This window comes from Pseudonaja textilis, chromosome 2, assembly GCF_049901715.1.
Source record: "Pseudonaja textilis isolate UNSWEBS1 chromosome 2, rPseTex1.2, whole genome shotgun sequence".
Taxonomy (NCBI): Eukaryota; Metazoa; Chordata; class Lepidosauria; order Squamata; family Elapidae; genus Pseudonaja; species Pseudonaja textilis.
The window spans coordinates 175,644,577-175,670,269 of NC_141991.1; the positions used below are offsets into that span (position 1 = coordinate 175,644,577).

At 36.7% G+C, this 25,693-nt stretch overlaps 1 protein-coding gene across 4 annotated transcripts in view; it reads left to right on the forward strand.

The window, feature by feature from the left end:
- Positions 1-25,693, forward strand: part of ECPAS (Ecm29 proteasome adaptor and scaffold) — a 68,362-nt gene that overhangs the window by 6,215 nt on the left and 36,454 nt on the right. For all 4 annotated transcript variants that reach the window (XM_087926526.1, XM_087926527.1, XM_087926524.1 and 1 more), the window contains exons 2-18: positions 2,815-2,945; positions 3,457-3,573; positions 5,764-5,882; positions 6,595-6,744; positions 7,846-8,017; positions 8,712-8,851; positions 10,864-10,945; positions 13,791-13,910; positions 14,536-14,621; positions 15,360-15,438; positions 16,916-16,965; positions 17,928-17,994; positions 18,101-18,223; positions 19,752-19,855; positions 21,502-21,625; positions 22,023-22,103; positions 24,514-24,733. In XM_087926526.1, the coding sequence (XP_087782652.1) occupies positions 2,815-2,945; positions 3,457-3,573; positions 5,764-5,882; positions 6,595-6,744; positions 7,846-8,017; positions 8,712-8,851; positions 10,864-10,945; positions 13,791-13,910; positions 14,536-14,621; positions 15,360-15,438; positions 16,916-16,965; positions 17,928-17,994; positions 18,101-18,223; positions 19,752-19,855; positions 21,502-21,625; positions 22,023-22,103; positions 24,514-24,733 (1,965 nt within the window). The remainder of the gene's footprint in view (positions 1-2,814; positions 2,946-3,456; positions 3,574-5,763; positions 5,883-6,594; positions 6,745-7,845; positions 8,018-8,711; positions 8,852-10,863; positions 10,946-13,790; positions 13,911-14,535; positions 14,622-15,359; positions 15,439-16,915; positions 16,966-17,927; positions 17,995-18,100; positions 18,224-19,751; positions 19,856-21,501; positions 21,626-22,022; positions 22,104-24,513; positions 24,734-25,693) is intronic.

Here is a 25,693-nt window from a genome sequence, read left to right on the forward strand (position 1 = left end):
GTCATTGCATGAGGCAGTCAGTAAGTGAGGACTATCTATTAACTATGTGGTTTAATGACAATACAGTACAGATAGAAGGTTGGGTAAATTTGCCATAATTTTGTACAGTTTAAAATTTAACAGTTAGTTTTGGTACAGCAACAGGAAAAATGAAGATAAGTACTCATACTATGGTTTTGTTGCTGAAATACGGTTTTATGCTAGTTTGTATGGTTAAGCTAGAGATGCTGTTACATTAAAGTTCTGAAATAAAAATTACTACTACAAGCAGTTGGAAGTTTAGCATACGTAGATGCTATATGAAACTGAATATCTTTGTATACCCTGAAATTGTAAGTCATATAACCAGTCTCAGATTTAAGACTCATTTTGTCATAAGCCAGACCATATTTTGTTTTTTCATACTCCTAGTATGGCTAAAATATATTTTCTGATCAGATTAGAATAGAATAATTTATGTTTGAATTACTCAGATCCATTTATGTTGTCACTTTGTTCTTTTATGATTACCATCTTGTGTGTACTGTGTTGGAGAACTTTCATTTTTCCTGTCAAGATAACTTTGTGCCTTGGAAAACGCACACACCATATTCAAATTCCCTTCCCTACTTTAACTAGGATATTTTGTTTTCTAAATGAAGGCTATTGGACTTTAGATACCATATTTATTTTTTCCCGTACTTTTGCTCTAGCAGACTTAATTTTAATTTCTGAAACAGGCATATATATATCTTGTTTACTTTTGAATAAATTGATTCCTCTTACTGTAGAATTCTGTATATTTTAACTCAAAATATATTAGAATTCTCCGAAATCCATTATCCTGGTTAAGGCATTAAAAAAAATAATGAAATGAGGCCTGTAGAGTATATTTTGACTGGGTTTGTGTTCACTTTCAAATGACCCTGGCTTCCCTTCCACTTCTGAAATTTGGCTTGGAGTAGTTTCATCTGGTTTGTGTCTGTCTTAAGCATAGTAAGAAATAAATGTTTTTTGGTGTTTAGAATCATCCCTGGATGTCACAGCATGATACATTGAGCAATTCAAGGTAGATTGTGCAAGCTACCTCAGAGTAAGACAATTTGCATTTTTCCAATTACCCTAGGCACAATGGTGGCTAACCTTTTCGGCACCAAGTGCCAAAACGGAGCTGGCACATGTGTCGGAAACCAGAAGAGCAGCTCCCTGACATGCGGGAGTACCAAAAACCAGAAACTTAGTTTCCCGGTGTGCGCATGTGCACAGGCTACCTGGTCTTCCAGATTCTAATGCGCATGCTGTGTGGAAAGCAGGACTACCTGTATAAACAGAACTATGGTTCACAGAGTTCTGCTGTGATGACCCAGGGTGAGATACAAAACAAACATAGTCACAGAAAACAGGTGAAGCCCCTTTTATTCCTTCAGTTTGCTTCCAAGCTGCAAATATCTGAAGACAAAACAACTCCCACATAGTTACAAGAAGGAGGAAAAAAGCAACACAAACCAGGCAAGATAAGGGCTGGAGGACGTCCACAGATAACACATACTGAGAAGGATGCCAAACTCAGAGAGGAACTATAAACTAGAGATATTTACACAATTTGTTTCCAGCATTTGCCAGTATGCAGGTCCAAACTCTTATTCAGTTGTCACACCTGCAGCCCATGAAGAGGATCAAGGCCCTCTCCTCCTGAGGAGACCACGTCTCTCCCTTATCCTCTCCTCCCTGGTGCCCTAGGATGGAGAGGGGATGGGCCTGGGTCCTCTGAGTGCCCAGCCGGCCTCTGCCCTTCCCCAGCCTCCTCCACCACCTCTGGAGCCACACTTCCACTCCCTGTCAGCTGTTCCTCCTCTCCCTCAGAGTCAGTCTCCACCAGGAGCATGACATCTGCAGTCTAATAATCTAGAATTGGGAAGTACTATATTATAACATGAAATTATTATTTCTGAATGTAAGTGATACACTTTGCAAATAAGTAAATTGCTTTCTTTATAAGGAAAAAAATGTATATGTTCTTTAAAAAAAAAAAGAGGAAACACAGCTTCATTAGATTGAATGTTCCCAGAGAATTAAATGATATAACTGAAGGCAGTGTGATGTGTAATAAAAAAATAAGGTAATTAACTGATTTTGATTTAAATTTTGCATATTTACTTCGCAATAATATGCAGATCTAATACATACATATGATACATGACTTGTCTTTTGATACATTGAGTACCAAAAAACAAATATTTTTCTATTGTACTGCTGGTGTTACAATTGTTCACCAAAATCTGAGTTCATTAAACAATGTATCCTGAGCCCATCATCTGTTTGATTAAAATTTTCATTGTTTGATTGATCAGGTAGCACTTATTTCATGAATTAAAATTTGCATTTAATAGAATACATTATGATTTGTGTAAAAGAAGAAAAAAGGATGTGACCCAAACGCGGTATCAGAGTTTTTATGCTCTAAGTGTGATTCAGTCTTATTTGTTTACCAAACCTTCACACAATGTTGCATATGTAATTTGATCTCTCAGCAAACTAGAGTGATCAAATTAGAAGCAGATGGGTCTCTTTTCACTTGAACAAAACAAAGAATCACTAGACAGGGAGGTGGGTGGCATATACATTTAATAAATAATTCCCTATATTTTCTGATATTAAATATGTGTTGGATCTGTGTAAAACACACATGACACGCAGGGTGACCTTTCAATATAAGATCATTAGTAAAACCAATTGAGAACTAAGCCATTATTTAATGCTGAGCTTGCTGGTATGACGTTGCTGTTTGAACTGTTTGCTGTTAGTTATAGACCAGTTTTTCTTCCTTTATTTTAGATCAGCTTGAACGTGTATTCTTGCGTCTTGGCCATGCAGAAACAGATGAGCAATTGCAGAATATTATATCCAAATTCCTTCCCCCTGTTCTTTTAAAACTTTCCAGTACACAGGAAGGAGTACGTAAAAAGGTATGAATATTATCTGTGTGCCAAAGTCTCTCAAACACAAAGTGCTTTAAAATCCTCCCGTGTTGGTTTTATATATAGATAGAGAGTCCTTTGAGACTAATTTAACTCATGATCACTTGATGAAAACATGTCCTTTTCAGTACAAAGCTATTGCTTTCATCCAGGGTGCATTTTCAGCTGCCCGTACCAGTCTAGAGTTTGTGTGATGATTTTCTATACAAGTACTCACCAGATCTGACCTTGTTTGGTTAAGCTGTGTTCTCATCAAGCTGGAAGCTGTATATCATAATAATATATTCCTTGAAGTCATTGAAAATATTGTTACCTTGTAATTCTTTTTCACATTCAGATCCAAATAATATAGTCAGTTGGTCTTTTTTCTGTGAAAGGTCTAATGGAAAGACAAATAGGGGCATTTGATAATATAGATAACTTTTATTTATTATATTTCACAATTGGGAAATAAAACCTAGATCAATAAAATGTAGGAATGTTTTTTTTTTCTTTTTAGGTTATGGAATTGTTAGTTCATCTGAACAAACGAATCAAAAGTCGTCCAAAAATCCAACTTCCAGTGGAGACTTTGTTAGTCCAGTATCAAGATCCTTCTGCGGTCTCCTTTGTTACAGTAAGTCCTTTCTTCTTAAAGAATTTTACTCATGAATTCTAAGATTAATTCTAAGATTGTTTTTGCACATTGTGCTTAAGTATAACAGCCGGTTATCTCCTGCCTAGGTATTCTTTGTCCTGCTTTAGAATAATAAGCCTACTGTATAAACAGCAGATAAAGAGAGGGATGATTTTCTGGCTTGTAGCTGCTGGAAAGTGCTTTCCTAAATGTAACCCTTGAACACTGCAACTGTGTTTTAATGAATGTTTACATGTAACTACACCCATTTGTCATATTTAAACAGTGCATTGAAATGGATAGAAACAAAATATTTTGAGTGTTTTATTTTCATATACATTTAATGTTCTTGCCAATAACTAAATCTCAGTTTAAATGAGCATCTCATTAGGAAATGCTCTGTTTAACAAGTTAATGTTAATGCTCTGTCCTTGCAGTTTAAGTTTACACATAACATATTACAAAAAAGACATTGTGGCTTTACTGAGAATTGGTAGAGTTAAACAGTAATGTTAGGGTTATGGATTGCCACCACACTAATTTGGTTCATGTACGCTAAATTATAATTAGTATAATTTTGGTGTAATGTATGTGAACTGCACCATTACCCCACTTGGTTCAAACATCACTCTAAGCCATGGATTATACAATTATAACATGAAATAAATCACACTTGGTGGAGTCTATGCAACACATTAAGCCATGATTTAAAACTGCAGTGGCTGGTCCACTCAACAGATGTGTGCATTTAGCCACTGATAGTTTCTGTATCTTTTCCAACTTACCTGATGTATTTATCATATGGCAAATACATGGACTCATACTGGTTTAAATGTTAATGTCTAGTGCACTCAGCCATTCAAGAACAGGGTGGTCTTTGTTGAAAAAAATCAGACATTGGGCTGGTGTAAGCTCTTGATGGACATTCAGACACAATGTGATGGATATTTTGTTGAGGAGCACCACGTTCACACTGAGGGATAGAGACAAGACCCCCCCCCCCCCTTAAACAATAAGTCCTGGCAGACACCATGTTGGGTACGGATCCTGTTCAGTGTTGACCAATACTGGCAAGGAAAGTCAAAACCTGGCACCTTTTGTGTAGGGTCAACTATGGAACTGCCTGTATCTGGGTATTCAGCAGTCTGTTTGGCTTTCCACTGTGTGTTGATGTCAAAGTTGTTAGACAGCTGTTGAGCGAATGCCAGAGAGGGCTTCCTGGATTTAAGCCTGCCAATTGATAGATAAGGGAGATCAGCGTGCACAGGGAGAAGTGGGTTTCTCAAAGTTTTGTTGTACTTCTTAACTAAGGCTTCCTGAGTGAATTGAACTGGGATTTCTGCCCAAAAGTCTTTACTATTGAATGTCAGCTTTTCTCAAATTGCATAGAAAATATATCAATATTATACAGATAGGTATGTAAATAGTGTAATTTTTAGTGGAAGTTTAGATGAAGATAATCCTTCAGTACATGTCTTTAGATTTATTCCCGATCCATTCCAGTGACAAAGACCTTATTTCTTTTCTTTTTTGAAAATTGTCCAGGTAACATTTTAATATACTAGTGCAGTATGGAGTTACAGATACTTAGACATGAACTGAAATACACATTTTGGCCAGTTAATAACAGCTGCTTCTAGAACTTTTCCAGGTAATTGCTAAGAAGAAGTGTCCTTGATATAATGGATCCACATCTTTAAGGTCATCATTGATTGGAGTCAGAAACTGGAAGATAATGCAATCACTAGAATGCAGGCGTAAGAGGCTCCTAGTATGAGGAGACTTTTTGATTATGAAATTGGTACATCCATTCCCCATGTCAACTGTAAAAAAATCAGATGGAGTCTGGTAGCCCATTTTCTGAGTTACACATTTAATTCAAAGGAATAAGTTTTGGTGAACTGCCGTTTATGCTTTTTAATAAAATACGTTAGTTGGAAAAGGTGCTGTCAGACCCCATCTGTTCTTTTCCTACTGTAGACAATTCCTACCATGTCAGGAGTACTTCTCTAAAGTTATCCAAGTAAATGAGGTTGTGAAATTTTTAGGTGAGCTGGACTACTTGAACAATGTAAACATTTCAGTGGTATTTATCAATGATTTTTAGTCATAAGTTTCTTAAAATTTGTGGATATTGTACTGTAGGGCTGTTTTAGTGGTTCTTTTCAGACATATTTTTGCATTTTACAGAATTTTACAATAATATATGTTAAGATGGGTTACCCTCGTTTGCCTGTGGAAAAGCAGTGTGAGCTGGCACCCACTCTCCTTACTGCAATGGAAGGAAAACCTCAACCCCAGCAAGACAGGTATAATATTCTGAGCATAAAGCTTTCATTGCCTTTTTTTTTAAAAAAAAACATTCCTTTTAATAAATTGTCCATTGAAGACTGCAAATACACATTCAGAGAAATGATAGCATAGTTCCCATCTGTTACTTTGTATCAGCATGGCAAGGGAGACTAGACTTACCTTGTTAAGATAAGCTATAATAATAAAAACTTGCATGTCTGATTGACCTAAACCTCCACTCCTTTTTAAATTCCAACAAATGAGGGATTTGTCTGAATATTATCTTGTTTCCTGGGACCAAAGGTTGCCAAGTTTCAGCCGTCTTTTCTAGGCAACGGTTACATTTTAAATATCTTTCTTTTTTGCCATCCAACATTTTGACATACAGATAAATCTTAATTCTTGGATCCAGCCTACATAATGTTTAAAGTTTCAATTTAATTCATTTCAGAGTAATTTGAATAAGTTCCATTTAATTCATTTCAGAGCAATTTGAATAAGTTCCATTTAATTCATTTCAGAGCAATTTGAATAACTTCCACTTGGAATTAGCTATTAAATATGAAAGAAAGGACAGTGGTTTCATGAAAACCATGAAGTTATGCGGTCTTCTTTGTCTGCAGTTCCCAGTTAAAAAATTTTTAAAATGCAAATAGCAATAAATGAAAATGTTTCTGGATGTTTAGCAGATTCTTACATATAATTGCAATGTACACAATTGTTTTGCAGCCTAATGCACCTTCTAATACCAACACTTTTTCACATGAAATATCCTGTTGAACATCTGAAAGCAGCTTCTCCATTTAATCTTGCTGAAAAACCAAAGACTGTACAACTGCTGTTGGATTTTATGTTGGATGTTCTCCTCATGCCTTATGGGTAAGTAATGATGAAGTTTATCAGATGATAAGTGCTTCTAAGATTAGTAAGGGAGAGGGAAGGCTCTCATTTTTAAAGTGATAGTCTGCCATTGATGACATTCTCCAGAGGGTATTTTTGTTTTTATTGTGTTTTTTTTTATGAAAATCATATTTTTGTCTCAGATCAGATGGTTGACAAACCATCTTAAGCCATTTATAGATAGCCCTTGGCTAATAATTAAACCTGGAGTTATGATCATAAGCCATTAAATGGCAGTTAACCAAATGTCATGGTGATTAAGTGAACGCCACAATTCTTAAATAAGTCCATTATACCCAATGGGTGTTTTTTGCTAGAAATAGATGTCAGAAGCCACATAACCAAGGCAGAATGTCAGCAAATGGTCCAGCAGCCTTGTAAAAGTCCTCAAATCTTAGGAGCCACTATGCATAAAGACATACAAATTTAACTGACAGAAATTAATACTGATCAAGTTAGCAGCCTAATTAAAATCTATTCTGTCGAGATTCTTTTTCAAATCTGTCTCTGGAAATAGATTCTATTGTACTGGTGTCTTGATTAACTATTTATATAATTTTTAAAATGTTATGTTACGTTCCACCTTTATTTTTTCGAATAAGGTGGCAAACATATCCAACACACTTTCTTCCTCCTATTTTCCCCACAACAGCAACCCTGTGAGATGAGTTGGCCTGCAAGAGAGTGACTGGCCCAAGGTCATCCAGCTGGATTTCATGGCTAAGGCAGGACTAGAACTTATAGTCAGTCGCCAGCTTTCTAGACCAAAGTGCCTCTCTTTATTTTTTTAATTTTAGAAATGAATAATGTCAAGGCCTCAGAGCGTATATGGTTCCTGACAGCTTTGAATAGGGCCTCCAGAATACCTCCAAAATTGATAAAATAGTATTTTTTAATGTGACAAAAAATAATGATCTCTTATTTTTATATCCTGCTTTTTCAAGTTCAAATTTTTGTTTCCATAACTCAGACTGGTTTTCAGACTGACATAATTTAAGTTCTGCAAAGCTCACAGACTGATGCATTCACTCACCATTTCTAATAGAGGATTTTGTAAACTTTCCTCCCCTCCTCTTCTAGATATGTATTAAATGAATCCCAGAGTCGCCAGAGTGTGCCAGTGGGCCAGGGTTCCTCTTCATCAAGTAGTTCTGGAGGATCTGGGATCCCTCAGCCTCCTCCGGGAATGAGCTTTTATGCAGCCAAGCGGGTAATTGGAGACAGTCCATGGACACCTGAGCAGCTGGAACAGGTAAAAGCCAAATAATTATAGCCCAATGGGTAAGGGGTAGAAGTAGCTTAATTATAATAAGCTGCCAAACATAATGCATATTAACTTACCTTGTGAACTTTTATTTGTCTCCAGATGTTCTCATGTGTAGTCTAATTTGATGAAATTATATTCCGTCTTTCACGGATTGTTAACGGAAATAAAATGCAGAATATAAAACAAAAAACTTTTTAAAAAGCAGTAAAATTAAATAGCATCAGCATATGATGTTTCTCCATTCCAAAATTCTGAATAATGTAATCCATATGATAAACAGCATATTTTTATGGGGATGAGATGTATTTTGGAGAATATTGTTTTAAACATCCTAAACCACTTCGGTGGGAAGGTAATAGTATTCCATGCAGACAGAGGAAATCTTTCCCTTTCCCTTTAAATGACTAAAAACTTCTGACCCACCACAAGTGGTTGGACCAGAATTCCCATAATGGCTCACAATTGCTTAGACTTATTGGTATTGTTGGGAATTCTCCTTCTGCAATGTATTTAGCCTCATAATTTCCTCATCTCTGCTTTAAGACAAAGCCTTTTGTTATCTCTCTATCTGTCTCTATCCAGTTCCATCACTCTGTAATTATAATAAAAGTATACTTTTTGTAGACGAAGTATGAGATTGTACTGAACTATTTTTATTTTTGTCTGCTTTGTTGGGCAGTGTAAATTGGGCATTGTAAAGTTCATTGAAGCTGAGCAGGTGCCTGAGCTTGAAGCTGTCATACATTTGGTTATTGCCTCTAGTGATACACGCCACAGTGTAGCCACTGCAGCAGATCTTGAACTCAAAAGCAAGCAAAGGTAATGGGTTACAATATAGATGTTTAAAAACAAAAGTGATGGCTTATTATGAATTTTAAAAATAAGGCTGGTTTCATTTAATGCAAAATTAATTTGTTTATCACAATGGCACATTTTTGAAATTGCAGTTGATAGGACGTAGACATCTCTACATTTGACCACAATGGTAGTAGCACTTCATTTATTCTAGATATATTGGCATCCATATATTGGTGTGAATGGTAATAGTGTATCTCCTGAGGTTTGATAGATACCTGCTTTTCAGCAGGTAATTATTATCATTAGGGTAGTTTTCAGTGCTGTATTTTCTAATAAAGAGCCTGCCAAAGCTTTTATGATCAGGGATTTGAAGCATATTTAGCTTATTACACAATCCCAATGATTGAAAAATTTGATTGGATAAGATTCCTCGTTTTGGGGAGAATTTTAAGGATGTTAAGCTATCTGCAGAATGAGGTTCCTGTTCAGATTTCATTCATTATAAGAAGCTCCAAAATGAAACTGAGTCCATGGCTTCATTGCTCCTAAATACAGTAAGTTCAGCTTATAACACCTCAATAAGGGTAGACAAATTTTATGCATATGGACACTTAGCTTCTAGTAGTTTGGGGAGTCTTTAAAAGACCAGTGTTTACATGAACATTAATCAATCTTTAACAATTTCTCTGTTTATGTGAATCAAAGCTAAGTAGTGTAGTGATTTTACTTAATCATATTGTAGGGTTTCAGAATTGGGTATGTCATAATTTTAAAGGTGGTTTTCTAAACAGGTAGTGTATTAATTTATTTACAGTATATCTAAATGTCTTCATAGTTAATATTTTATGAAATTATTGAAGATATATGCTAGGAAGTTCCTGGTAACTATTGGTGACTTGTCAGAGTATAGAAGTGTTCCCTAGTATGGCTATTCAAATAAAAATAGATTGTAAAGATGGGAACAAAAGCATTGTAAGGTACAGATATTTTTTAAAAAGTTAATTCCGAGATCCAAGCACATATTATTTTCAAGAGAGGCAAATGAACAGCACTTATTGCTAATTCCAGTACAGGTAGTCCTCGCTTAGTGTCCATTCATTTAGCAACTGAAGTTATGTCAGTGCTGAATGAAGGAGTTTGTGACTGGTCCATGAACTTCTTTCCATTGCAATATCCCTACAGTCACATGAACAACATTTGGTCCCCACCTGCATTTACGACCACTTTTTTGGCAAGTCTGCCTGTCACCTGCTGCCAGTGGCTCCTGCTGCCTAGTCCTGCCCACCCACCACCCACCATAATATCTCCTGGAATGCATGCCAGTATTGTACCAGTGGAGCCTTCTTTCACATCGCCTTCTTTTGCACCAGTTCAACCAGGGCTTCTCTCATGCTCTGAGCAGGACTTCCATTAATGTGCCAGCCACGACTTCTGATTACGTTTCAGCCAGGGGTTCCATTCACATGCCAGCCAGGGCTTCCCTTTGTACTCCATCCAGGGTCTTATTTTGTGAAAATAAGGCATGCATGTGAAAGAAAACCTCCGTTGCATGCCATAATTTTAGCCAGATCCTTCTTTTGCACTGGCACAAAAGAAGGTAGTGTGAAATCAGTTCCCAGCTGGTACCCTAGTGGTATGTGGGGGTGCAGATACGAGAGGCAGGGCTAGGGTAATGAGGCAGCTGATGGTCGCAAGAAGCAAGTGGCCAAATGAGTCCCAAAGGTGCTTTTCCAAAAGGCAAGTGGATTTTCTTTTTTCTTTTACTTGAAAACATTTCGCTTCTCAACCAAGAAGCTTCTTTAGTTTTCAAGGAAACATTTTCAAGGAAAAAAACAAGAAAGTCCACTTGCCTTTTGGAAAAGCACCTTTAGGACAATCATATCCTGGATGATTGAGAATCTGAGAACCAGTAAAGTTTTCATTTGGGCAGCTCAATTACTGAAAAGAGAAAATATGGAAGGAAAAAAAAAGAATGTTGTCAATCAATTTGATTTTTAGTAAATTTCTTCTCCCTCTTTCCCTTCCTCCCGTAGTTTAATTGACTGGAATAACCCAGTCATCATCAACAAGCTGTACAAAGTTTACCTTGGGGATATACCACTAAAAACTAAGGAGGTAAGAATTGCTTACCCAAATCTGTGTTCCTTCTTATTTTCTGTTGGGTTTTTTTGCGCTTTGTGTATTCATTTGGTATTACATATTGTGTAATATGGATTATTTGCTGTTGTAGAGAATATCATTTAAAGAGTTATTTACATTCACATTTTTCCTACTCTTTCATTAACCTAGAAGTAAAGGAAGAAAAATGCTTTCTAGAAAAAAAAGAGCTGCTGTTCCTTATCCCGGACAATTGGGTATAGGTAGTCCTTGATTTATGACTGTAATGGATCCTCCCTTTTACAGTTGTAAATTGTGATAGTCATAAAGTAGTCATTTTACTACCTTTTTAATGGTTGCAAACAGTCATAAATTCAAACTGGTTGCTGAGTGGCCAAAGTGTAAACATAGGACTAGGGGTCAGAGGAGAGGTCCTTCACCATTAGAACTTTGAATCGTGGTCATAAGTCCTACCCCCCCCTCATCCCCCTGAGGACTATCATGACTTTGAACAGTTGTTAAGCAACCAAACATAAGTTGAGGACAACCTACATCTTAAAATAAAACAACTAAGGATAAAGTTGTTAAATCCTTAAAGCAGAAAGACAAAATTTGACTCCAAACTAAAATCCAATAGAAGAAAACAATCGTATGAGGTGTGTGGTTTTTTTTAAATTAAAGAACGTATTAAAGAAAGTTTTACGGCCTGGGTGCTACAGTGGAAAAGGCTATACCTATCCTGACAACATAATTGCTAGACATCCACCTTTCTTTAAGATTCTTAAATGTGCCCACTGGCTCTAAAATGCATCGAGATATTTACTCTGTATCAATACTACTCTGTATCATATACTGCAAAATTGAAATATTATAGGCAGCCCTTTTTATCAGTCATGCTTAAAATTTTTCATCTGTGTTTGCTCCTTTTTTGTGAGAGTGGTGCCTTGGTACTCACTGTTAATTTGTTCCAGGGAGGCGTGATGAGTACCAAACAGATTTTTCCCATAAGGAATAATGTAGTGAGTTGCAAGGCGGCCGGCACTGACAAATTTTAGCTTGTGCGTTGAGTAGCAAACAAACAATGAGTATCGGGACAGAATTTTCATGTCAAAATGGGTTGAAAACCAAATTGGATGAGTTTCAAAGCAGTTGAGTACCAAGATGCCACTGTGCTTGTTTTTAGGAGTTAGTTCACCTGTGCATGTATCTCTGCAATGCAGCTCGGTTGCAGAGGACCTCCCACGAGGTTAGCCAAGTTGTAAGGCTGTATATCGGGGGGTCAAACTCAATTTCATTGCAGGCTGCATCAGGGTTGTGTTTGACCTTGGCGGTGGTGGTGGTGGTGGGGACATGGCCAGTGTGGGCATGGCAAGCTTGATGTCACTTATGTGATCAAATGCCACTTTTACTAGTAGTTTATTTTGCTAGCACTCTGCCAGTGAAAACAGAGCTCGTGAGGGCCGCGCACTGCCATCCCAGGCTCCATTTTCACTGGCAGAGGCACTGTGGGCTGGTCCTTCATTGTTTTCAGGGCAACCCCACGGGCCAGATCTAAGCACCCTGAAGGCCGGATCCAGCCCACGGACCTTGAGTTTGACACCCCTACTGTATATGGTTTGTCATGGAAGCTGGCCTTGAGTGACGTATTCAGTTGGTGATGGTCTGCTTGTCTCATATTGCTGATTCAGACTCAGTGCAACTTGTTCACAGTCTTGGTGGAGGGGATCTTAATACTGCAGGGGAACGCTAGTTCTGCCACAGAGAGCTTATGCTTGTCTCTCAATCACCCTGTTGGTTATTACTATTTCCTCCAGAGAGCTGAATGCGATCCTATTACACCAATAGATATTAGTGCTGCCTTCAGACTGTTTGTAGTGATTAGAGCCAGGTACAAATCATCTGCTAAGTAATGTCCAGAGAATGCAGTAAGGTTATTGAATAACCATGCAAAGCAGAAGAGTCCTAAAAGCCCTATATATTAAAAGAAGGTAGTTCCCTCCATTAATCACTGAAACTAGCTGTTGCAAAGAAGATGCTTGGGGTCTTGCAGCTGGACAAGCTCAGATCTTTTATAAATGAACAATGAAAACGAAAAATGAATCCAGATATAGTGTGCAGGTGATAGCTCTGGGAGGAAGACAATGTCTATAGGCTTTGGAACCTTATCCTCCAGTTCCCATAAAAGCAAACTCATCTCATTATTTCAGGTTTTGTTCTTCAGTTTTGTGCTGGATCAGAACCTCTACAAATAATGAGAATTGTCTATCATTCTAACCCTTGAAATAGATGCATCTGGTTTAAGGCATTTCAGGTAAATGCTTTCTTCACACTTCCAAGCATCATTTGCAGAGCAAATTCAAAGCGTAGGATAACCTGGATATATGATGTCTCATCTTGGATAATTGTCTCGTCATGTTGGGAATAGATCTTGGCTTTCTTTGACTATACCTGTAGTTCTCAAACTAGGGCACCACTGGGTACACCCACGGGGATACAATGGCACATTTTACTGCCTAATAACTGGAGCTGTCCCAACTCTCTCCTTGGTTCCATGGTGCAGTTTGGGAACTGCTAGGGATACCATGAAAAAGACACTAAAGCCAGCGTGAACCAAGAACATTTGGGAACCTCTGGAGTACACTAAGTTATATCTGTAGTAATCTCAGTACTTTTTCTTTCTTTCTTTTTTGTAACTTATAAAGTTCCAGTGCTTTGAAACGTTGTAGTTATATGTTCATTGTTACTCTGGTCAATGACCATAATAAAGATTTAATGTGTGCATTGTGATTGCTTTCCTGGAGTGATTTAAGTTTTTTTCTAATCACTTTTTGTTTCAAAATATTCATTTGTGTGTTTATAACAGGGAGCTGTTCTGAAACCAGAACTGAAACGTGATCCTGTCAGTACTCGGGTGAAGTTAAAGATTGTCCCACATCTTTTGCGCTCCAGGCAAGCTGCAGAAATGTTTCCTGCAAATATTCAGGTACTAGGTTTTTTTTTTATCTGTCTCATTACTGTATTTTTAGTGAATTTAGTACTTAACAAACTACATGTAACCCATTGCCCTACATGAGGAGTTAAGTATTCTTAAGTTCATGGCTCACAGATGGTCCTTGCTTATCAACTGTTTTATGCAGCAATGTTGGAAATTACATGCAACACCCCCACCCAGCATTCCATCTTTACTACCAATCCTCATTTATCCTACAGTCACATGATAGCCATTTGCATGCGTCCCCATAGCTTGTGACAAGCAGAGTTAAGGAAGAACATAGAATTAAGGTCCTAAATTGATTTGCTTAATGACCAAATAAAGGATTACCATTATAACCCTGTCGCAATCATGTGATTTTTTTTTCCCACTCAGAAAACCATGGTGCTTAACAACTGTCCCATTGTGATAGCTAAGCAAGGACTACTTGTATCTTCAGGATGTCATTTATCTTTTAAAAAAATATTTAATTTTTAAAAACAAAATAAAATAAATTTAATTTGATCAAACTTATTTGACATGCAGAAGATTTTGGGCATTATTCCCACGAGACTTGGAAAATCGTTTGAAATAATATTTCTCCTGAAATTTTTTTCATTCGTTTTATTTTTTTAAGGTGGTTTATGATGGGCTGTTTGGTGCCAATGCCAATGCTAAACTGAGAACTCTGTCTCTTCAATTTGTGCATCATATTTGTGTAATGTAAGTATTTTCATGTCATGACTTTTTTTCTTGACAAGTTTTTTTAAAGATGTGGTTTGCCATTGTCTCCTTACTGTGGCTGGGAAGAAAGTAACTGGCTCAAAGTCACCCAGCTAGCTTGGTGCCTATGGTGGGACTAGAACTCACTATTTCCCAGGTTCTAGCTGGATGTCTTAACCACTGCACCAAACTAGCTCTGCTATAACATATATACAATTGAAATGAAGGTTAAATAATTTAATGTGAATACAACATAAAGTTTAGTGATGTATCTCAAGAAAAATGCATTGTTATAATTTTAATAACAGTTTAGTCCTGTCCTACTTGGTGTAGTTGTTAAGGCATGTAGACCTTAAGAGACTGGGAGATGGTGAGTTTTCTGCAAAACGGTTTTCATTATCTGCCAAAAGAAGAACATTGCCACACAGAGTGGACCTGGGCATTTTTATGGCTTCAGACCACATTCGTCCCTTTGGCTGCCCCTGTCTGGCCCGCAACATCAAGGTGGCATCAACGACGGAGTGGTGTCAGTGGCGGGTGGGGCAGTGACAGGGGTGGGGTGGTGATGGCAGCCTTCCACAATAGTCCAAGTTTCTCATATGGTCCTTTGGCCACATTAATTTTCCACTCCTGATACAGAAGCATCCTTTGAAAAGAATTTTCTTACATGTAAAAGACAACTCTTATTATTAAGGCTGTTCACTTGTTAAATCATTGCTATTTTCATGTGAATTTTAGTTGCCCTGACAGCAAGATAAAACCATTAGGCCCGATGCTTTTGAATGGACTGACAAAACTGATAAATGAATATAAAGAGGTGAGTTCAAAGGGAGCCTTGTAAAGAATCTTACTTATTTGTGGAACTTAGAATATTAAATGTTCTTATTATTTACAGTTGGTTTTTTTTTGTAAAGGACTAATCTCTGTGGTAGTATTAGTATAGCTGGTTATAACAAAACCAATGAGGTTTAAAATGCAATTATTGTATTTGGATTATTGAATGCTGATTTAATCAAGCAAGATATTCCCTTGGTATATCTTTATCTATATCTGTTGGAATTCTGTTCCATTCTTTTGTTGGTGCATGTGGAAAAACACACTGATAAACTCTGGTCATAATTAAAGCTTCTTGTTTGTGTAAAACCATGGCTTCCCGGCTTGTTCCCTTGAGCAGATTGAGGAAAGTAGTTTTATGTCAGTATATTTCTTCCACTCCTAGATTGATTGGTGATTTTCCAATCCCAATAATGTTTTATTGTTTCTTTCCACCAAAAAGCATTGACTTTTATCCAATGCTTGGTGCTGACCACTCTGGTTTTCTCCATTAATAAATTTGAGACTGACCAAGATGTGTTGACATTTCCTTCTTATGACTCTTTGTGGCTTGAATTCTTTCATTGTTCAATACTTTAATTTCTTGTTAGAAAGAGATTACAAAATGATTGAAGGGTTGTCTATTGAACAGCTAAAAACTTATTTGTAATATTGAGAATCCTTATAGCTGTAGCACATATTTAGTGTCTATGAGTGGAATTCATAGAGTATTCTGTTGCAAGGATAACTTTTTTCCCTATTATATATTGGCAGAGGATATCTTGTCATAGAAAATCCAAGGTATATTTGGATGTAATGTTCTTCAGTTCCTATCCAGGAGGCATTGGTTAATGAGCTAATAGATGTAAAACCTCCAAGCTGTGTCTCTTGAAATATGCTGGAGACAAGTTGGCACTTAGGCAGTAAAATCAAGTTAAGAAGATAATTGGCATATGTCTAGCTAGGAAACAGTATTGTATTTTTTTGCCTTGCTCATTATATGTACCAATATAATACTCAGTATTTCAAAGGGTTGACCTACATGTACATTGTTATAACATTGAATATAAAGTGTATTCATGTAAAATTTATTTTAGGCACATCAGAATTGTTGGTTTTCCAGATTATATTTGCACTTGTGCTCAAATCTACACTTCCAATTATTTCTCTAAAGCACTGGCATAATGTCTGTCTTCATATCAGTTTTGCACTTCCCACTCTCTTCTTTGACAGAAGTAGTTTTAGTGCTATGTGATACAATTATTTTTGTTACATATGCAGAGCATAATTTAACGGTAATAAACAGATTATTCAGTTTTTAGAATGTTTTGTATCTGCAAATATATATTTTAAGATGAGTATAGATCAAACAACAGAAATACATAATTGTCAGGGTAAACATGAACGTATGTTGTCCCTTTTATGGCTCTTTGCTTATTTCACGGTTGTTTTCTGTTTCTTTTTTTCTTTAATAATTGAAGGATCCCAAACTGCTTTCAATGGCCTATTCTGCTGTTGGAAAACTTTCCAGGTAACAAAATTGCATTTAGACTGTTGAGATGTCAGTTGATTGTTTTAAAGCAATTGTTACTCTGTCAGCAAGCAAGCAGGTTGTCTTAGTGTAAAGTGTGGGTCAGATGCTATCTTTTGACAGTTCTGGAGTTTATATGCTAAGGTGAATGCTATTTTTAAGAAAAGAAGGAATCAAATTGGAAAAAAAGGATTCTTGTCTACATTGCTTAAATGTTACATATTTAAATTTAAATGGAGTAAAGACAGCAACATCATGCTAAAGAATTCCAAATATAAAATCTGTCCTTAAAAGGGGCTGTCAAAATTGAGCTCATTATATTCTTTTTAAAAACTGTTTTTGCTCAGTATTGGGAAAAGTAGAAATCTTCACAGTAATTATTCATTTGGCTGATCTTGGAGAGATAACCAAAATCATATGTTATTAATTATCGAATATTTGTGAGCTGTGGTGGTGCAGTGGTTAGAGTGCAGTACTGCAGGCTACTTTTGCTGACTGCCTGTTAACCTGCAATTTGGCAGTTCAAACGAACTAACTAGTATATGGGAAACGGGCAGGACAAGAAGCAATGGGTGGAAACTAATCAAGGAGAGAAGCAACTTAGAACTAAGGAGAAATTTCCTGACAGAACAATTAATCAGTGGAACAACTTTCCTCCAGAAGCTGTGCCAACACTGGAAGTTTTAAAAAAGTTGTTGGATAACAATTTGTCTGAAGTGATATAGGGTTTCTGCCTAGGCAGGGGGTTGGACTAGAAGACCTCCAAAGTCCCTTCCAACTATGTATTCTATTCTATTCTATTCTATTCTATTCTATTCTATTCTATTCTATTCTATTCTATTCTATTCTATTCTATTCTATTCTATTCTATTCTAAACACTGAGAACATGTCTAGTTAGTATGTTAACTGAAATTCCTACTTCGTTTCAAATAAAGTCCTTTTAAAAATACTTTTTTTCCAGCCGAATACCTCAACTGTTTACCAAGGATCTTGCACTGGTCCAACAATTTTTTGAAGCTCTAGCTAAGGTTGGTGATTTTATTTTTATTTTACCAAACAATTAGTTTATCTAGAGTTTGTTTTTTCTTATTTGTGGGATACTTATTAGATGTTAACACTCAGATATCATTTCAGGAAGACCCTGATACCAGACTCGCTATTCAGGAAGCTCTGTCCATGATGGTTGGTGCATATACCAGTTTAGAAGGAGCACCTCGTACTCTCATGGAGGCACTTGTAGCCTCTAACCTAATCAAGGTGAGTCACCAGGATATGAAAGGAGTGTGAAAACCTGGGTTTAGTTTCCCCTTAATCGCTTGTACATAAGAATGGTTATATTAATTTATGGTATGCAGTTAGGAGAATAAAAATTTATTTCTCCCTCTCTCTTGGGCCTGGTCCAGAGGTGGTATTCAGCAGGTTCTGACCAGTTCTGGAGAACTGGTAGTGGAAATTTTGAGTAGTTCAGAGAACTGGCAAATACCACCTCTGACTGGAGATTTTACAGTATCCTTGGTGGGCGTGTCAGGGTATCCCCTGCCACGCCCACAAGCCACGCCCACAGAACCATTAGTAAAAAGTTTGAATCCCACCACTGGCCTGATCTCCATTCACTGTTTCTTCATGATTTACATAAATGCATGCCTAAATGCAATACAATACAGTACATGCATGCATGCATGCATACATACATATAGAGAGTATCTTCAAATTGTGCCTGCCTCTCTGAATATCAGTTTGAATGTTTTTTTTGATCTTCAATATTTCTTTATAATAGACGCAAACACAAGAAAAGTAGAGGATGTCTCAAATTCCTGTGACTAGTTGATCTCATGATAGCCAAGACCGATAATTCCTTTGCAAAATGATTGGGCCTACAATGTTACTTAAAGAAGGCAAATCTATCTAGTTCCTCCCAAAATATTGCTCATCCCTGATGTTACCTTTCAGATGTGTTGGTTTATATTTTTTAGAATTTTAAGGCAATATAAAAATTTCAGCAAAGAATTTTGGGGATTATGGTCCAGTGCATTAAGAAGGAATCATGCTACCTAAAATTAGTCTATCATATGTATATATGGACGATATATTTTTTATTATGGAACTTCCACTTTAAAAATTGCATATTATATGACCTTGAAAAATGTAAGCAAAACTGAGTAAGTGGAACCACAAATAATGCCAGCTGACTGTATATAGGCAATATTTAATCTATGCAATATTTTGTTAAAGACTATTTTTAGAACTACATATATGAAGCAAGCATAGGCACATTTTTTTAACCCTTCAATTATATCCTCGAAACCTGAACATTTTATGGCCGACATAATATGCTATATTTTGTTCCCATTTTGTTGCATCATGCCTATAATTACTGACTTGATTGTGCTTGCTCTTGCTGCACCAAGGGAGCAGTAAAAATAATTATTTTTGCTATTTCAAGCTTTGAGGAATGTTGATTCCTGAGAAAGAATCTTAAATGATCTGTTCTCTGACAGATGAACTATGCATGAGCAGAGATCTATTCTTTATTTACAAAGAGATTTTTTTTTCATATTATTTTGTTTAATAACAATACATAATTAATGCCTAAGTCACTGAAGGAGGTTCAGGAAAAATTTTTAAAAAATCATAATGATATTAAGCATGTTATAAAGGAAAACTTTTTGTACCTGCCTTTTTACTTTTAGTGCATACAGTATTTTGAATATTGTATGTAAGTGCCTGATTTGGTAAAGAGTTTGTTTCTGATTATTTCTTCATCTTTCTGACTTTTTTGTTTTAGCCTCAAGTTCAAGTCCGCCAAGTAGCTGTAAAATTTGCCAGCACAGTGTTTCCTTCCGATCACATTCCGTCAAGATACTTGTTACTTCTAGCTGCAGGAGATCCGTACGTTTAATATTACATTATAGACTGGATATAAAATGCTAATGTTATATAACAGCATCTTAAATAAAAGGTAAAGGTTTCCCTCGCTAGTTGTTTCCGGCTCTAGGGGATAGTGCTTATCTCTGTTACAAAGCCGAAGAGCCAGCAATGTCCAAAGTCGTCTCCATGGTCGTGTGGCTGGCATGACGAAATGCAGAAGGTTCACGGAACACTGTTACCTTCCCACCAAAGTGGTTTCTATTTTTCTCCTTGCATTTTTACATGCAAGTACAACTGCTAGGTTGGCAAAAGCTGGGACAAGTAACGGGAGCTCACTCCATTACATGGTGCTAGGGATTCGAACTGCCAAACTGCCGACCTTTCTGATCAACGAGTTCAGCGTCTTAAGCCACTGAGCCACCACGTCCCCTTATCTTAAATAGGGACCGATAATTTTTATTTTGATTCTTTTAAACTATTACTTCAATTGATATCCATTTTACTGGTTCTGTAAAATGTTTTTTATTTATTTATTTGAGTTTTATTATTTAATAATATATAATACTGTAGGCCAAAAACATAAAGGTACTGACCACTCTAAACCTGTGGAAATTGTAAAATTATGGAAACAATTTTTATCAGATTGTTGTGTAATAAATGGTGTTCAGAGTTATATGAGTGGTTTAGAAAGGTGGCAAAAAAATTAGAAGCAAAGCAGTGATATCCAACCAATAAGTAGAAAATGAATTAATACTGTATTTGGCTGTATTGTGGAATATAGAAAGCTTTGCTAGATCAGGTAAACTATTTATTTAATTTAGCAACACATTGCTGAAGATTACCAGGCATAATAATATCTGATTTATTCTTTGTCCAAATTTTTAAATTCTAAACCTCACCTTGCATCAACAATTGGACGACTTTGGACAGCTAAGAGATCTTTTCTATAAGGATTTGGCAAAATAAAAAAAAAGGATGAAAAGTGCAATGTCCCAGTTCATATATAATATAATGGAATTTAAATTATGTATCTGCTAAAAATGTCTTCCTCTTTATTGCAGCTGGGATAATGAATAAATCAGAATTAATTTTCATTTTTGCATTTTCCAAAGTAGCTTACGTTTATGAGTTTTTTTAAAAAAAAGTCAATTCTAAGTAAAATCAACTTTAAGTCACAGGTGATTTATTTAATGTCTCTATTAAGATGATAAGAGTCTACTGAATCAAAGATTAGTTTATTGTTATCCAGTGTCTCAATAAGAAGACAATGGAAAGCGGATCCTGGCTGTTTCTTGTTTGTGCATGTAATGCTAAATAATTGGTTCTTAGGGTAGTGCAATCCTGTGGAAAACATTTCAAGCGATGCATTTTGGAGTGCAAGGGAGCCCAATGTAAAAGTAGCTATGTCTTTTCCTAGAAACCCTTGTCTTCCCTCTTTGAATTATGTGTGATTCCAGGAGAGGATGCAGCTACTTTAAAGAGTTGTAGGCAGGTTCTACATTCTGAATTACCCTTTGGAAATCAAATGCAGAATATAAACACAGCCCTTGCATTAATATGAACTGACATATTAATCAATGTTTTTCTGCTGAGTTATTTTGGGAGGTTGATGGAGAAAAAAGTCTATTTGTGCATATTTGAAAATGTTTTATTTTAATTTCTGAAAGGCGGGAAGAGGTACACGGAGAAGCACAACGTGCTCTGAGAACATTTCCTGGTAAAAATGAAAAGGAAAGTGCTGATAAACAGATGCCTTCATTCCCAGAAATGGTCCAGTATATTCAAGAGAAGGTACAGGACTTCAGCTTAAAACTCTGCATTATACTATGGTACACACTGTTCAACTCCCAACCCTGTTCCCTATTGAGAGCATGAATTGAATCACGTATTTTCCTTGTTTAGTGACTACAGTTGAAACTTTTAAGAGGTCTCTAAGTCAAAAAAATCACGACCATGATTATTTTTATGATCTTACTTCAGCTTTCCTTTCCTTTGCAGACTTGCAAAAATCATAAATGCAGGCATTGGTCTCAAAATTACTTGGTTACTGTCCAAGGCAGTCATTAAGCAAGGACTACCTATAAAGGCATAGGACTAATTGTTGTAAAATCGAGTAATTTGTATGAATTGCAAAACATTTGAGGAATAAGCACCATGTTCTGTTAAATACATGAATACTTTATTTTAGGCCTCCCACCGAATGAAAACTCCTGCTAAATACATGACTGGAACAACAGTAATGCCTTTCAACCCAGCTACTTTTGGAGAGGTATGCATCTCAGTTACAAATTAGGGAAAGCCCTGTTTGTTAATAGCAAAATTCTCTTCTATATATATATATATATATATATATTGTGTCATCTTGAAATAGTGTATTTTACACTAGCACATATTTGAAATTTAAGATCTACATCAGAGGTTTTATTGGGAGGTTTGGTGGGTTGTGAGTGAGGAGACAGCTTTTGGTAGTAACACACCTTTTTTACACAAAGCTTTCTTTCAACAGATGAGGAAATTGCTAGTACTTCTGTCAGCCAGCAGAGAATCTTTTTACTCAAGACTTTAGTGACTTTCCTGATATAATTATTGCTATATAAATTTTTATGTACTTGTATGGTTCCTATTCTACTTTTTGCTGAATGATTTTACTTTCCCCATTTTTCCAGCCCCTCTGCAAGTTGTTCCTGATATTCAGTGAGAAAATGGGACATTTTTTTCTTTTACACAATAAGCACACAAAAAAGTAAATTTAATACACTGATATATTTTAGGAGAACCAATTTGATGTAGTGATTAAGCCTCCAGGGTAGAAACCATGAGTTACAGTCCTGCCTTAGGCACGAAGCCAGTCCCTGGGCCAGTCATTCTTTGCCCAGCACTAGGAAGGCATTGGTAAACCACTTTTGAAAATCTTAACAAGAAAATTGCAGGAGCTAAATCTGTGCAGTCACCTGAAGTCAACATCTTTTGGAAGGTACCCCCGTGAAAGTATTTTTAAAATGACTACAAAGCAAAACTGAAACCCCTGGACATTATCAGCCACGCCCTCTGCATTCTTCCAATGCCTAATAAATAAATAAATTTAAAATTGAGGTCATGAAGAAAAAAATGTTGCCTTTTCCTTAGACATTTCTTAAAAAATGAGTAGAAAGTTGATATTAAGGAACTTTCTTCACCCAATATCTATATATGCTTTGTTCTTTTCCCTTGTGAAATTGTAGTATATATGTAATATCAGGCATGATCCATTTAGTTTAAGAATTTTAAAATTCTTTCACTAAAAAAGACTTGCTAATAGAGTTAATATATTCCCAAAGAAATTAATGAGACAACAAAGTTCAACTCTTCAGTCATCTCTTTAATAGATTTTCTTCTGCACTCTAGGCCAGGTTTTGCATCAGTAGCTTCAAGCAGAATAATGCATATTTGTAATTTTAACAGTAAGTTATGTGCACTTTTTGAAAATAGCTGGCAGACTCCAAACTGGAGCCCTGGTGGCGCAGTGGTTAGAATATAGTATTGCAGGCAAATTCTGCTGACTGACAGCTGTTTGATTCTCACTGGCTTGAGGTTGACTCAGCCTTCCATCCTTACAAGATCAATAAAAAGAGGACCCAGATTGTTGGGGACAATATACTGACTCTATAAACTTCTGATTCTTTACCGAGAGGGTTGTAAAGCAGTATGAAGCAGTATATAAGTCTAAGTGCTATTGCTAAAAAAAACCCACGCATTTGGTGGAAAACAAACTTGGTGTGTGTGTGTGTGAGTGAGAGAGAGAGAGAGAGAGAGAGAGAGAGAGATAATTTCCTAAACCCCCTAGATGTTCTGTTTGATCTTTGTTGTTTTTCAAGCCATATGGGGAGTGAAATATCTATTACTTTTATTCTAAATAGGGTTATAAAGTCCAAAAGGATTCATGGAAATGATTTTTTTTTTTGAGGTAGTTTATTTTGCAGCATACCGACTACTGTTTTATTGTAGATTTAGAAATAGGTTTGGCATAGGGTATCAAATTTAGGTACCCAGGATATAGTGTGGCAGAAGCTTAGTTTAGAACAGGGGTGTCAAATTCAAGGACCAGGGGCCGGACCTGGCCTGCGGGGCACATAAGTGTGGCCCATGGGGCGCCTTGAAAACAGCAAAGGAAAAGCCCACGGTACCCCTGCCAGTGAAAATGGACCTTGCTAAGGCTGCAGGCAGCCCTCCCAAGCTCCTTTTTTTGTTGCAGAGAGTTGCAGGACGTTATTATAGCCAAAAACAGAGCTTGGGAGCCCGTTTTCTCTGTCAGAGCGCTCGGGCCACCTCAGGTGCCCCCAACATGAGTGATGTTGAGCTGGCCACGCCCACCCTGGCCACACCCACTCCACCCCGAGGTCAAACACAACCCTGAATGAAATCAAGTTTGACACCCCTAGTTTAGTATATGACATGTTTGTAGGCAAGTTACTGTTAGCCTTAACTTCCTTAACTTTTGAACATTGGGATAATTTGGTTGATTTGTCATAACAGACTCTAGTAATGAATGAGACCACAACATCCTTTGGACATTTTAAATCAACAGGATCAGAAGAGATGCGATTATTGTACTGTGATTGATGGCTGAAAAAAAACCCAGTTGTTTTATTCTGTAAGGGAAGATTGGTGAACCTTTATATTTGTTTTTCTGTTTTGCTCAGATAGTGCTGTATCTCCGGATGTGTCTTGCTCACAGTGCTGGTGTGGTGCCTACTTCTCAGAGCTTAGCTGATATGCAAGATCATGCTCCAGCCATTGGCCGTTATATAAGAAACCTCCTCTCTGGGAATGTTATAACATCCTCATCCTCAAAAGGTGGTGAAAGCAATCCTGTACAGATCTATATAAGTCTCCTTCAGCAGTTGCTCTCTGGAGTTGGAGGTGAGAAACACACAGGTCACAAAGCTTAAAAAAATGTTTTACTGCCTTTACTGTGAATGAGTAATAAAGCTGCTTCAAAAGATGAATTCAGCATCCGTTGCTGGTCATTTAGTTAGCGTGAGCAGATTCACTTCCTAGAAATGTAAGGTCCATTTTAATGCAATAAATTAGGCCAAAGCAACCTGTCTTTATCAGGCTGATAGTCTGTAGAGATTCTCAGTCATCCAGGTCCTTTTTTGTTGTGCTTTTTCAGGAGGCAACTGGACTTTCTTGTTTTTTCTTTGAAGATGTTTCGCTTCTCATCCAAGAAGCTTCTTCAGCTCTGACAGGATTCCATTCTCCACTATCCTGTCAGAGCTGAAGAAGCTTCTTTGATAAGAAGTGAAACATCTTCAAAAGAAAAACAAGAAACTCCAGTTGGGATATCAGGCTGATACTTTGAAGCTCCAGTGGTTCCAGTTTTAGAACTAAAAATATAGTTACATGTTCAGTGAGTATATTTTTGGCAAGCCCATTGTGTTGAAAATTATATAATTTTGACAAAGGTTATTTTATTACTTTTTTTTAAAAAAAAATATTACGGGGGCCTAACTGGAATATAAATTGAGTGGTAGACCCTCTCACTGTAGCCCTTGGCCAGTAAAGAAGGGAAAAAAATGGCAGTGTAATTTTTGGCAAACTGACCATCCTGCATGAGAAATAAACTAAGCTTTAGCTGGTTTAGAATTCTGTTCTCATTAGCTAGTCAGATCTGTCCATCCTCAAACCAGGCATAAAAACTAAGGTACTTTCCCAATTACCTTACTACCTGCCTATACAGAGATTCTGTGCAGACATCAAGTGGCATAATCATTATTAGACCTAAACTTTGTTTTTCTCCCAGTCCTTTTAAAAATAGATGCCTTAAATTTTAGGTCATTGCCATCAAAATTCTACCTTGCCTTGTGTTTAACTGATCTT